This window comes from Asparagus officinalis, chromosome 10 (assembly GCF_001876935.1).
Source record: "Asparagus officinalis chromosome 10, Aspof.V1, whole genome shotgun sequence".
Taxonomy (NCBI): Eukaryota; Viridiplantae; Streptophyta; class Magnoliopsida; order Asparagales; family Asparagaceae; genus Asparagus; species Asparagus officinalis.
In genome coordinates, this window is record NC_033803.1 from 59,497,785 (window position 1) to 59,512,726 (window position 14,942).

At 36.4% G+C, this 14,942-nt stretch overlaps 1 protein-coding gene across 4 annotated transcripts in view; it reads left to right on the top strand.

Moving 5' to 3' along the window:
• Positions 979–14,942, top strand: part of LOC109825096 (AT-rich interactive domain-containing protein 2-like) — a 21,753-nt gene continuing 7,789 nt past the window's right edge. For 3 of the 4 annotated variants that reach the window (XM_020391817.1, XM_020391818.1, XM_020391820.1), the window contains exons 1-2: positions 979–1,885; positions 13,546–14,584. In XM_020391817.1, the coding sequence (XP_020247406.1) occupies positions 1,160–1,885; positions 13,546–14,445 (1,626 nt within the window). In that variant the 5' untranslated portion in view covers positions 979–1,159 and the 3' untranslated portion in view covers positions 14,446–14,584. Of the gene's footprint in view, positions 1,886–13,545; positions 14,600–14,942 lie in introns of all 4 variants that reach the window. The other variant, XM_020391819.1, reaches the window with a different exon arrangement.

Consider the following 14,942-nt stretch of genomic DNA (forward strand, 5'->3'; position numbering starts at 1 on the left):
AGATTGTTAGTCTAAGTATAGATCCAAAGCTGAAGCCGAAGCTGGAATCAGGAAGCCGAAGGAAATAGTCAAGACAAGCTACGGTCGACCGTGGCGATTAGTGTGGTCGATCGCGAACGTGCACGAGACAGGAAAAGTCTCTAGACTTTTTCCGCGAGACGAGCTGGCAGTTTCCTAAACTGTTTTGAATTCTGTTTGGGCTGGGATTCATATATATATATATATGTTTCTATGGCTAATTAGAACGTCGAAAAAAGTCAGAAGACAAGAAAAAGAGAGCTTTTGAGAGAGAATCTCAGAGAGATTAAACCCTAGTTTGAATGCTTGTATTCCTTCTTCAATTAATCAAAGGAATTGTGTGGTGTGGCTCCCGAGGACGTAGGCACGTTGCCGAACCTCGTTAAATCCATGTGTTTTTTTGTTCTTATTTCCTGCAAGTTTTTATCTTTGATTTGTGGTGAATTTCTTTCGTACTCAACTCTCAAACACAAGATCCGGAAGGGTATGGATTCGATTTGATTGTTTCGAATCCCCAACATTTGGTTTAGACTTTTTCCTTGAGTTATATGTGATTTTTTACCTAGACTATGATGTAAAATTTTTTATTACTCGTTCCCTTTGTGGATAGTTGTGAACTCGTAGTTGAACTCTGTCCTTTTGTAGATTTCTTCATCTATATATTTTCTTTTATTGTCTTAGTTATATGCTCTATAGTGTAGTTTTGGCTTTATATATATATACACAGGATGATTTAGAGGCGTGAATACGACCAAATTGTTGCATTGCTGACCGAGTCACGTTCCAAATTATTATATTGTGGAACTAGGCCGTGACATTTGTCGCTCCCATGAATTTTACTACTTACTAGTCTGCACTTTAGGAAAATTATAATCATCTAATGAATAATAAATTACTACATTTGAAAGTAGGGTACAGTTAAAATCCAAAACTTTTTGGGTATAGAAGTGTCGCAACGATCAAACTCACAATACGTACAAGAAAAAACTTGCAAAACTCCTAATTACTAAATTAGCCCAAAAAGATAAAAATAAAAATCATACCTAAACCCTATCATCTCTCCCCAATTTTCTCAACCAAGACTTGATTAGACAAACCCTAGATCCGCTAACCCGCTAACCCATCAACCCGCTAACCCTCAATGTACCCTCTCTCGTCTCCTTCCTCCTCTCGCGACCTCGTCGAGATCCTCCGCAAGCTCCAAACCCTAGGGTACTTTCAAGATCTCGCCGAATCCGATCTCACCCCTCAAAACCAAATCGCCTTCTTCAATCGGATCCTAAACCTCTTCAGCAAGGAGATCCATCGGAACCAACAGATCCGACCCGTTCCGGCCGTGCTCGGCGATGGCAATGCCGTCGACTTGTTCGAGCTCTGCTTCGTCGTCCGAGAACGGGGCGGGTACGAATCGGTATCGGGCGAAAAGGGTTGGGGCTCAGTCTCAGCAGCGATTGGCTTTGATTCTTGTGTCGGGCCTTGCGTTAAGTTGGTGTTTTTTAAGTATTTGGGGGCTGTAGAGAGGTGGCTTGATAAAGTTTTGGGTAAGAAGGAGAATTGTGAGAATTCGAAGAAAAATCAGTTTTTGACGCCGGTGAAAGATGGAGGGAGGAGATTAACTGTCGAAAAGGGTGAGGGTTTTGTGGCGAAAAGGCATTTGGGGTTGACCTCGTGTTCGGGTTATTTTAAGAAGAGGAAGAGGGAGGCATTGGGTGAGATGTTGAATTGGCTGCTGAGAATGGCGAAGAGTCCGAAGGATGCTGTAATTGGAGGGAATCACAGGGAGAATTATTCGATTGCAGTTTCAGCGAGGAGGGTGATGTTTCTTAAGTTCACGATGAGGGCAGACGGAGATATGTGGGATTTTCAGGTAATTTCTTTCTTTTCTATATCTGAACACAGTTACGCCTCGTTTGGTACAAAGAAATCAGATCAAGTGGGAGTGAAATAGAGCAAGGAATGGAGTGGAAGGAGTATGGGAATGAAATGTTTATTTCTATTCTCATGTATGGGTGCGATTAGATAATGAAGTGAGAATGAAAAATTATTTTATTTTTAGTATGGATAATTAATAAGAAAGCATGACATTTTGGTATTTAATTTAATTTTTTTATTCCCATTTAAAGTGAGAATCTCATTCCTTACCAACTCAATGGGTATGCCTATTCCCACAAAAAGTGGGAATAAACATTCTAGCTTCAAAAAATGTGTCATGTTTAGTATGGATGAATGAGAAGTGAGAATGAGTATTCTATTCACACTCATGACCATGTAACAAACGAGGCCTTAATGTGAAAGATAAGTTACGTTCGCAAATAGCAACCATCATGTCCATTCTTTTACTGCAACCCGGATTCATTTATGTTTAATTTGCTTATCTTTTCTGTTAGAACAACAACAAAGATTAGAAAACTTACTAATAAGAAAAAATGTCACACAACGGAATAAAAATTCCAGCAAGATTATAGTAATAAAGATGACTATAACCGTGTACAAAACCGCGTTCTTAAAAAAAACATTAGCTGCTATGACAAACCCTGTGATAGGTAAAAACCAAAAACTTGCACAATAAAAAATTGTTTGGATTGATTAACAAAACAGCCAGTTAGCCGCAATATATAGGTAAAAGACTATTCTATCAAATGTTCATTTATACGTCTACAAAATTACAACGTACAAAGCATGTAAGAAAGAGAGATAAGGCTATAACTTACAAATCATAGTTTGAAGACATACGACAGAGGTATATTAACCAAAAAAATATAAAGGGATGAGGAGATAAGATTAAAAAGGCAAATTAAATTTAGCAGAATAAAAAAAATGAAACAAGAGAAGAGACCAAACTAGATAGAAGCTTGAGGTCTATCAATGACAGTCTCCTTAAAGCAGATTTTCGACCTCCGGGGTGCTCGAGGAACGCGTCGAGCTGCCTCCAGGAAACAACAAGCTTAAGCGGAGTAAGCAGCACGACGTATTCGCTACGTCGAACCAAACTTGAGAAGAACACGCTCAAAAGTATGCAATGAAAGAAAAGAGAGAAGGTTTTTGATTTTCGGTGTGTTGACAAAGAATGAGAGGCTTCCTATTTATAGGCTAATACAAGGGTACTGTTGGAAATATGAATTGAAAAAATTAGAAACGGTTTACTGATTTTTCTCTCGTGAGAAGCTCCACGTTCAGCACAAAGCTAACTGAGTTTGAATATTTCAGCAACTACTTGCTGATATTCCTCATGCACGTTTAAAACAAACCAATGACAAAGTCCATTATCAAATGGTTAGGCCCAAGTTGATTTTTCTTTTTCTTTCTTTGCACACATGGGCTTCTTCAAACATGGGCTTCTATTATACCCATTTCTAAATCATTTTTCATTCACTATTTTCCAACAATTCCCCACATGAATGAAAAATAGTTTTAGTTTGACTCGATAATTGTGTTCGGTGATTGATACCTGCATAGGATATGTAAGTGTTATCCTTTGAACATTCTCTTGTAAAATACAATTGCTTTATAAGCTGTCCAGTAGACATACTGTCCTTGAACTGTCCTAATTTCTCCTGTAAAGAGCCATATATTTCACACAGATATCAATCTCTCATTGTTTGGTTCTCATGATTATTGTAAAGAGCCATATATTTCACACAGATATCAATCTCTCATTGTTTGGTTCTCATGATTATGTTCGTTTTGGCCATGAACATCTATTTCACACAGATATCAATCTCTCATTGTTTGGTTCTCATGATTATGTTCGTTTTGGCCATGAACATCTACTTAGATCTGCGAGAGTTTTAGAGAATTAAACCCTTACAATTTTCTATTGAAGCGACCCCACTTCACTCTTACATAGGTGATTAACTTAAGAATCATTAAAGCAACATATTGCTAGCCTAATCACTTCACATCACTGTTTTAAAATAGGAATAGGTTGGGGTTATCCCCCACGATAACTACATCAAGTTCTTATAACTAGGTTGTCCCTTTGAACCTAGATCTTGGGATCTATTGTCAATTTGGTTGGGTTTCCTTTACAAGAACTTATTTACTCATGGGCTTTAGTCCCATTCCTTTAGTCAACTTCTCAACCAAATCTCGGTTTAACCATTTGGTTAACGGATCCACTAAGTTATCATTTGATCTCACATAATCAATAGTGATAACTCCAGTTGAGAGTAATTGCCTAATCGTATTATGTTTACGACGTATATGTCTAGACTTACCATTATACATATCACTTTGTGCTCTTCCAATTGCAGACTGACTGTCACAATGTATATAAATTGGAGGCACATGTTTCTCCCATTTTGGAATGTCCTCTAAGAAATGGCGTAACCATTCAGCTTCTTCTCCACATTTATTCAAAGCTATAAATTCGGATTCTATAGTAGATCTGGTTATAACTATTTGTTTCGAGGACTTTCAGGATACAGCAGCTCCGGCCAATGTAAACACATCCACTTGTGGATTTTGTGTCTTTTATATTAGGAATCTAATTTGCATCACTGTATCCTTCTAGGACTACAGGATATCTTGTATAATGCAATCCATAATTCCTAGTGTATCGTAATTATCTTAGTACTCTTATGACTGCTTTCTAATGATCAGCACTTGGATTGCTTATAAATCTGCTAAGTTTATTGACTGTATAAGCTATATCAGGTCTTGTACAACTCATTAGATACATTAGACTTTCAATAATTTTTGAGTATTTTATTTAGGAAATACCTTCTCCTTTATTCTTAACTAGATGGAGACTAGTGTCTAATGACGTTCTGGCAACTCCAGTGTCATCCTTGTTAAAATTTTCAAGGATTTTGTCCACATAATGAGACTGATTCAAAATAAGTCATTGTGATGTTCTCATGATTTTAATTCCTAAAATAACATCAGCAAGTCCCATATCATTTATGTCAAATTTAGAATTTAACATGTTCTTAGTAGATTTTATTATTTTGTCATCACTACCAACAATGAGTATGTCGTCAACGTAAAGACAGAATGACATATCCTTTTTCTGTTTCCTTAGTGTAAACACATTTTTCACACTCGTTGATTATATATCCGTTGGTAATCATTGTATAATCAAACTTTTCATGCCACTTCTTTGGAGCTTGTTTTAGACCATATAATGATTTAACTAATTTACAGACTTTCTTTTCCTTCCCAAGAACTACAAAGCCCTTGGGTTGTTCCATGTAGATTTCTTCATCTAAATCCCCATTTAAGAAAGCTGTCTTTACATTCATTTGATGTACTTCTAGATTCCTCAATGCAACGATTGTAAGAATCATTCTAATGGAATTTATTCTCGTCACAGGAGAATAAGTATCAAAATAATCTAAGCCTTTTTGTTGCTTGTATCCTTTGATTACAAGCCTGGCTTTATACTTGTTAATAGTGCCATCGGGTTTCATTTTCTTTTTAAAGATCCATTGGACCCTAAAGGCTTACAATCAGGAGGAAGATCCACCAATTCCCAAGTGTAATTCTGTAAAATAGATTCTCACTTTGGATTGCTTCTTTCCAAAAAGGTTCATCGGAAGAATTCACGGCCTCAATATAAGTTTGAGGATCCGTTTCTATCAAGTTAGAAAATCATCTCCAAATGATTTTTCTACTCTTACTCTTTTACTGTATCTCTGTTCATTTTCTTGAGCCAAATCTTGACTCTCATCTTGATTCATAATATCATATGTTCGCTTTGAAGTGCTTGCTTCATGATTGGATTTGCAAGGAAAGACATTTTCAAAGAAAGATGCATTCCTTGATTCTATTATCGTATTCTTGTGTATATCCGAATTTTTTTGAATCATGCACAAGGAACCGATACGCGTTGTTGTTATGCACATAGCCTATGAAGATACAGTCCACCGTTTTAGGACCTATCTTTGTTTTATTTGGTGTTGGAATTGCTACTTTGGCAAGACACCCCCACACTCGCAAGTATTTATAAGATGATTTCCTACCCTTCCATGCAGGGGGTAGCTTCTCGATCATGGCAGCTACTTGGAAGGTCTCACTCAGTTCCATCCCTTCGGCTTGAATCTCGTGCAAAATCACTTGCAACTTTTGGACTTGAGAGATGACGGATTTGGAATCCACCATCTTGTAGTCTAGGAACCGGCCGACTATGAATATCTTTGTACTGACATCTTCGGTTTTGTACTTTCGGTCCAGTGATTCCCACAGCTGTTTGGAATTCTTGAAAGCAGCATACACTCCGTACAATGAATCATGCAAGCTATTCATTATATAGTTCTTGCATAGGAAATCGGAGTGCTTCCAAGCCTCAACAGCGCTAACAGTATGCGCATCAGTTTCGCCCTCAGGCAGCACCAGAGCATTCTTCGTCAAGAACCTTACAAGGCCCAAAGTTATTAGGTAGAACAACTATCTTTTGTTGCCATCGTTTAAAGTTCATGCCATTTAACTTTTCCGGTTTCTCACTATGAGTGACGAAAACCATTGGTCAATTGACCGCAATCGATATTTTTAAAGCAACATGTTGTGTAGTGGCAAAACCGTCAGTAATCACATTACCCTCGACAGCCTTAATCGTTTCGTCGTTGGTTGAATCTATAGCAATTAGTTAAAAGAAAAGAATCTACTTTAAGATTGTTAGAACAACAGAGATTAGAAAACTTACTAATAAGAAAAAATATCACACAACGGGATAAAAATTCCAGCAACATTATAGAAATAAAGATGACTACAACCGTGTACAAAACCACGTTATTAAAAAAACATTAGCTGCCTCGACAAACCCTATGATAGGTAAAAATCAAAAACTTGCACAATAAAAAAATTGTTTGGATTGATTAACAAAACAACCAGTTAGCCACAATATATAGGTAAAAGACTATTCTATCAAATGTTCATTTATACGTCTACAAAATTACAACGTACAAAGCATGTAAGAAAGAGATATAAGGCTATAACTTACAAATCACAGTTTGAAGACATACGACAGAGGCATATTAACCAAAAAGCATAAAGGGATGAGGAGATAAGATTAAAAAGGCAACTTAAATTTAGCAGAATAAAAAAATAAAACAAGAGAAGAGACCAAACTATATGAAAGCTTAAGGTCTGTTAATGACAGTCTCCTTAAAGCAGATTTCCGACTTCTAGGGTGCTCGAGGAACGCGTCGGAACTGCCTTCCAGGATACAAGCCTTCCAGGATACAACAAGCCTAAGCAGAGTAAGCAACACGACTTATCCGCTACGTCGAATCAAACTTGAGAAGAACACGCTCAAAAGTATGAAATGAAAGAAAAAAGAGAGAAGGTTTTGATTTTTGGTGTGTTGACAAAGAATGAGCGGTTTCCTATTTATAGGCTAATACAAGGGTATTGTTGGAAATATGGATTGAAAAAAATCAGAAACTGTTTATTGATTTTTCTCTCGTGAGAAACTCCATGTTCAGCACGAAGCTAACCGAGTTTGAATATTTCAGCAACTACTTGCTGATATTCCTCATGCACGTTTAAAACAAACCTATGACCAAGTCCATTATCAAATGGTTAGGCCCAAGTTGGTTTTTCTTTTTCTTTCTTTGCACACATGGTCTTCTTTAAACATGGGCTTCTATTATACCCATTTCTAAATTATTTTTCTTTCACTATTTTCCAACATTTTCTTCAAGCATCACCATGTTCAAGCAGGGATGAACAAACAGTCGGTTTGGTCGGTTTTGACAAATTTGCTGAACTGAACCGAATCAAATTAGTTTGGTTCAATTAAATATATTCGTTTTAGGATCTAGACTCACGTACTTAAGAAAATAGGCTACTTTGGCAGAAAGACACAAATCAAGGGAGCACGAAAGAAAGAAACAAATGAAGAGTTAAATAACGAACAATGTAGATCTACTGAAGTAATAAAAAATGATGAAAAGAGAGAAATAGGTTTGGGTACAACAGCAAGGAAGTCAGAGTTTGAATTTTAGAGAATCGAGAAAGTTGTCTATCAAAACCAAATCAAGACGAAAATATTCTACTGAGCTGATAAATTTATCTGTTTAATTGGTTCAAATTGATGAATGCTCAATTGCTCATTGTTGTGTTTAAGTCATCTAGGAGTTGTTTAGCTCACTGCAGCTATAGTTGCAATGTATGTGCTAGTTACATGTAACTGCAGTTGCTGCAAGCCTACAATTGTGCCTTTTCTTATAGAAACTAATTTCTCATCTTTTTTTTGTTGTATTTTTCATAGCACCTAACAGTCCCAATTTGGATACTCCACTTTATTGGCATCTTATATTAAAAGAATCAAAGAACATTGATTTTAATATATCGTGTGGGAGATGCTGAATGATTAAAATGAAAGGTGCGTCTGGGATGTTATGTGATATAAGGACATCTTTGAAGAGCTTGTCATATCATGAATTTCAAGGAAATGATTATGTACAAGAATGCGATTCTTCAACTTTGGTTTTTTATGTCTCGGGCACTTATATACACCATACATCGAGAGAATTATTATTTTGGAACACTGCCTTGAATTTTTACACTTCCATTCGATGTTCATATTTCACGACTAATGTATGAAATATATGTTATTTGGGCAATTAAACTTAAGGATAAATTCTGAGCAATGATAGAAGAATAAGTTATATCGTACTTTTTTATTATGAACGCATAAGTACATATATATATGAACGTGGTATGTTTACTTATAGATATGTTTACTTATAGATCTATAATAATGATAATGTCCTTCACTGGTTTTGTTGGAAACTGGAATGTTCCATGTCTTGGTCACTACTATGTCAAAGATCTTTACAACTAAAAGGTTCCAAAAGAAAAAGAAAAAGAAAAAGATGAAAGTAGAGTGGAAAACTCAGATTTTGAGATTATTTTAAACAAGGGTTATGTCACTGTGTTACGATCTAGTCAATTAGCATCAACATTATATGATAAATTAAAATTGTGTGAAAATTTTATGGATGCTTAGGTGTAAGAAGTTGATTGAGCTATGCGAGGCTAATTCTATGTTACCTAGGTATTTCTGTCGGGCAGCCTTACCCGTATCCGACATGTACCCATACCCGTACTTGTATTGAATTTTCTTGAACACTTCTTGAATATATGCATATGTTTATTCGGATATATACTCAATTATATAATACATATTTTAATTTAAAACACTCATACATTTCTTGGATATATATCGTACACATCTATTTTTTATACATTGATCTTATGTGAATGAAAAAAACAATATTATATTAATGTAAATTATTAATTTTAATATATATATATATATATATTATATATATATATATATATATATATATATATATATAATATATATATATATATTATATATATATATATAAGAAATATGGATAACATTGGTACCAAGTTTCTCCATTGAACTTGGTAGTGAGGTGGCCAAATCAAGACCCTACATCATGCCTCGGAGAGAAGAGCCTCAATTACTATTCACCTACTTTAGAGAAAGGCTCCATCTCCGAGGCATGATGTAAGGGCTCTCTCTCTCTCTATATATATATATATATATATATATATATATTCATGTCCTCGTATCCTTCCTTTTTTAAATTTGCTGTGTCATGTACCCTAACTAGTAGCTGTATTCATACCCATGCAATTTAGGGTTTATTTATGCGATTATTTTCACCTTCTAGACTTATAAGATTACTGCGCAATATGACCTTCAACTCTCTCCATAATGCAAGGAAAGATTGGTGCAACCGTGAGATTGCTCCTTAGTTACCTGGACATCATGGGTTTGAGTCGCTAAAAAAGCTTTCTGACAGGGTAAGGCTGCTTCTATCTGACCTCTAGACTTCTAATGATAAGAAACCTCATACATTTGCTTGTCAGTACCACAATGTATTATTATTTTGATATCCTTGGTTTTACCTTGGACTATAGCCTTATGTGAACCCGGGAGCGTCAAACCTGCCATGCACCTATACTGTTCAATGACATGTTTCACCATCACAGAATATCCCTCTAGTGAAAACAAATAAGACAATACATGTACAAGCAGATATAAAAGAGATGAAGACAATAAATAGAACACAGAAATATTTGATAAATCTCCAAATAATTAGATCTCAACAGATATAAAAGAAAATATGTCTAACAATCTGAAATAAATGATCCAAAATCTCAACTGTAAGAGTTAACTGAAAAGTACATAAGCTCTCTCAGCTCTCAAAATGTAATACAAATCTAAACATCAACTAGAAATATAAACTAAACATCTATGGAGCAGAACTACTAAACATATATAATGACGACTATGCTGAAAATCCGTCAACCTGCGGCTCTCCGAAACTCTGCTCCGCTGCCTGAAAAGAAGTGAAAATCACAGCGTCAGAGCGTTAGCAAGATCATCTCCATCCGACCCCAGGGAAAGGGCTACTAGGTATGATGAAGGCTCTACCTATAAGTACATAGTCTACCTAGTTCATTTACCCTGTACTAAACTGGAGTTAATACTTAGAAACTCACAACACGAGACTAGTACGTCGAGCGAAATAATCCAAATAATAAAACCCTCATGTATATATCATATGTTTCAAATTGTGAATCGCTAAATATTAACTCCAAAACTAAGAATAAATGAATACAAGAAAGATAATACAGGAAATACCATATCGTACATCTCCAAAAATATCATATCAACTCCTCAAACTATCCTTAGTGGGTAAAACTAATATCAATATACTATATCGTGTAACTAAGTTGTGAAATACTTTCACAATGGATCATATCGATGTTGTCAATATTTACCTACACTTAGGTTATTTATCAAATCGTCCTTCTCTGGAACTCTTCAACCCATCGCTCTCTCGTGCGGATTGATAAAATAGATATGTCAAATCATCGCACTTCTGTGCGAACCAATAACTAGATATACAAGTTCATCGAATTCCCGTCTGGACCGATAACTAAGTATGTCAATTCATCGCACTCTCGTGCGGATCAGTAACCAAGTATAATAACTCATCGCATAACCATGTGGACCAATAGTTAGGTATATCAACCTCTGCGTATCTTCATGCGGACCGATAGATAGGTATTTCAATCTCTGCGCATCTTCATGCGAACCGATAGATAGGTATTTCAACCTTTGTGCATCTCTATGCGGACCGATAAAGAAATGTAGTCCATCTGCGGTGTCATTGTAGGACCCGACTAAAGCACTCAGAGTATAGTCCATCCACAGTCTCATTGCGGGACCCGGCTAAACCCCACCTAACCGATCATAATTATTATATTATAATAATAGTTGTTACTCTTAATAATTGTAATCTATTTGGATACCCCAAACAATATAATCATGCGTACTCAATCCCCGTATGTGTACTCCTCGAACTATGTGTGAATATCAGCTCACGTCTTGCACAAAAATGCTCACCAAACGAACTCACAAGCAAAATGTTTAATCTCACAAAAACCGACCTGATCAGTCGACCGACAACCTCATCGATCGACTGATAGGGTCGTTCACAAAACAACATGACAAACACGAGCCCGTCAGTCGACTGAAGTTGCCATCAATCGACTAATGACAGCATTTTATAGGGCTATACCTGAATTTGCAAAGTGGAGAGATGCTTCTTTCTAAGATTTCATGTGATCAGCACAGGTCATGGTAACTTGACAGACATTTTTAATAAATTTTGTTTCACCCCGCCGTGCCATATGGCTTTATAAACTGTGTGGTAAAAGCAGAGTAACTCAAGTTGTATTTAGCAAACTAGGAATGATAAGGGGAGAAGAGTGGGACTACAACCATGAGTTAGTATTGCACCACATGCCATGGTGGTGGATATCAAAACGGCTAGGACGATTAACATCCAAAAGGTGCTTGGATTCGTTTTGATCAAAGATGATGTGTATACTCTTGTTTCAGCCCTTTTCTTAGAAAGACCTCATTCCTTTACTTATCAATTTCCTTTTCCCTGACAATATATTACCTGGATGTTCTCTTTCTCATGCTATTGGATTTTAACCCAGGTTTTTCGAAGCACCAACAGATTCCCATGCATTCTGCTTGTGCTGATTGGATCCAATAAAAGCCTATCAATACTGGCAATTAGTTGATAACAACTAATTAAAGTATAAAATTGGGTGAAAATGGTTGATAAGAAGTAAAACAAACTTCTCTAACTTTTCTAATATAACTAAACTTTCATGACCTGTTAATGCGAAAGGATCTTAAAATATATTGGATTTCTCTGGATCACACATTTCTCCATTCAGGAATTGCGTCATGTATAATTTGTGTCTCGAATCCACCTCCAACATGCTGTGGTCGATGTTTCCTTTCTTCTTGTTTTTCTCCCTTTTTTTATCTAAGGAGGTATTTGTAGTGGCTTTTGCTTTGTAATTCTAAACTGAAGCATGCTGGCAGGCAAACACTGGCCTCACTTTGTTTCCTTTCCACCATCTTATCTTGTTTTCTGAAATCTAGAAAATATTTTCTGTAATAGCTATAACGGGACAATCCTCACCAACCTAATAAAATTGTAAATCAGATTTAGAATGTAATATCTAGCAAAAACTATGCAATAAGTATTAGATTTAGAATGTAATAAAATATTTTCTGTAATAGCTATAACAGGACAATCCTCACCAACCTAATAAAATTGTAAATCAGATTTAGAATGTAATATCTAGCAAAATCTATGCAATAAGTATTTGAGCTAATAACCAAATTTTGTAGAACTCATGCTAGTCAGTTGCTTATGCCTTTTGTATTATCCTCTCATATTTTGATCAAAGGAGATCTCTTCGGGCATTTTATACCCACTTTGAACGTGACCAGAATCCCTATTGCTGACACACTTTCTAAGTGCAAACAGGTAAATGCAACTGTTTTTCTGCTAGAACAGTTTCATATGTCAAATATTTAAGCACCTAATAGATTATGAAAAATATACAGGACAAGTATTATGCTACCTCGACAATACAGGGTCTTCAAGGAAGAGGTTAGGTGTTAGGGCTTTCTTTCTCACAGTCGTTGGACTGCCTTGGTTTTCATATTAAGCATCTCAATATACTAAAATACATGTTAATATCTGTCCAACAAGAAGAATCCTGCATGTTGGGCAGGTGGGCTACCCATACTCTAACACCACAAACTCTTAATTATTATGTTCAAATTCAAACAACTCCTTAGATTTCCATGTTATGGTCCTATGATTTTAAATCTGTTGTTTTGTAAGTCTTTTTTCGCCTCCATTTCAAGCTAGTCTTACCCCTTAGAAGTTTTCAACTGTGTTGAGAATTGCCTTGAGTTTACCTATTCTTAATCATGTTTGAAAGGCACTCTTTATCTGCCAGTACAATGTGTATGCTAAATGACCGTGAAATGAAGTTTATGTTGGTTGCTTCAGCTTCTTAATCACATGACTTGTACTTCTTATGGCTTACCTTAGACTTGCACTAAGATTCAGTACTTATTTTCTTCAAGAATGTAGTACCTCCTATTTCTTTTATGCTGGTGCTTATTATGAAAACTAATTTACAGAATTGGTCTTGCAGAGAGTACCAAGAATGCTTCCTTCCATTTATGATGACAATAATTACGATGCTGGTGCATTGGCTCCTGAGGGACTTAGATGCAGCCCGAGGCATCATGCTTTAAGCGAACTACCTAATTCAGGCTGTTACTCTGAATCATCCGTGATCGCAGGTGGTGACAAGGGCAATGGGACTGCAGGGAAGGAGGCCTGTTCTATTAAGAGGAATCTGAGAAGTGATATCTTGGATGAATTGGATGAAATTATGGAACGCTTGTCTGAAAATGAATATAAGAAGGAGGTGGCTATGAATCGTATAGCCGAAGTGCCACTTTGGACTGACAAGTCTGCTTCAACTACCTTTAATGCTGATGAGCAGAAATGGTTGGGGGAACCAATATGGCCTCCTGAAGGTCGAGCACATTGTTCATTTAAACAGGACTCTATTGGAAAAGGGAGGAAAGATAGCTGCAACTGTGGGTATCCAGGTTCTGTGGAATGTGTACGATTTCATGTGGCAGAGAAAAGGGTCCAGTTGAAATGCGAGCTCGGTTCTGCTTTCAAGAATTGGGGGTTCAATTGCATGGGTGAGGAAGTTGCACTCTCATGGACAGACGAAGAAGCAGAAAAATTCAAGTCTATAATGCATCTGAACCCTCTATCGGATAATTTATGGGCCGACCTAAATCGGGCCTTTCCTTTAAAGGGTAAAAAGAGCCTAGTGAGCTACTACTTCAATGTGTTTACTCTTGCTCGCAGATGCTACCAGAACAGGATGACCCCAGATGGCATTGACAGCGATGCTGAGGATGCAGAGTTTGGCTTCTTAAGTATTCCTTTCGGACAGGATGCAATCAAGGTTTATGAGCCCAAGACTAATTTTTGTGCTCAAAATGGTCAATGTTTGGATATTGAGGACTAAAAGTTATAGAAACTGTTGTCTTCATGGAAGGCTTTTTTGCGTGAAGATCCTCATTGTTATTCAACTGGTGCAATTTACTGATGTAAAAAGCTTGAAGACATGCAATCAAAATGGAGTTTTCCAGTACAGTAGCAGCATGGTAGGGCCATCACAAGTAAATTTTTTTCTTCTTCCACTATCATATATCGTTTCTGATTCTTCCTCATCTTGTTTCAAACGACTTGCATCATATCCTAGAATACTGAATGCTACTCATCGCCCAGTGGAGAGATCAGGCAATTCTATAGTTTTACCATATTGAAATGAAAACATAGAAGACTGGTAAAAGGCTAAAATACATCTTCATTCTGTTAATTATTATCATTGCCATTTTTGTTCATGTGATTTCCATTGTAATGCCATAGGTATGACTGACTAACAAGAGTCAACAGTTTTGCTAGTTCATTAATGAGGGTTTTTGCATCCCAATGTTGTGTTTCATATGTCTTACCTTTTCC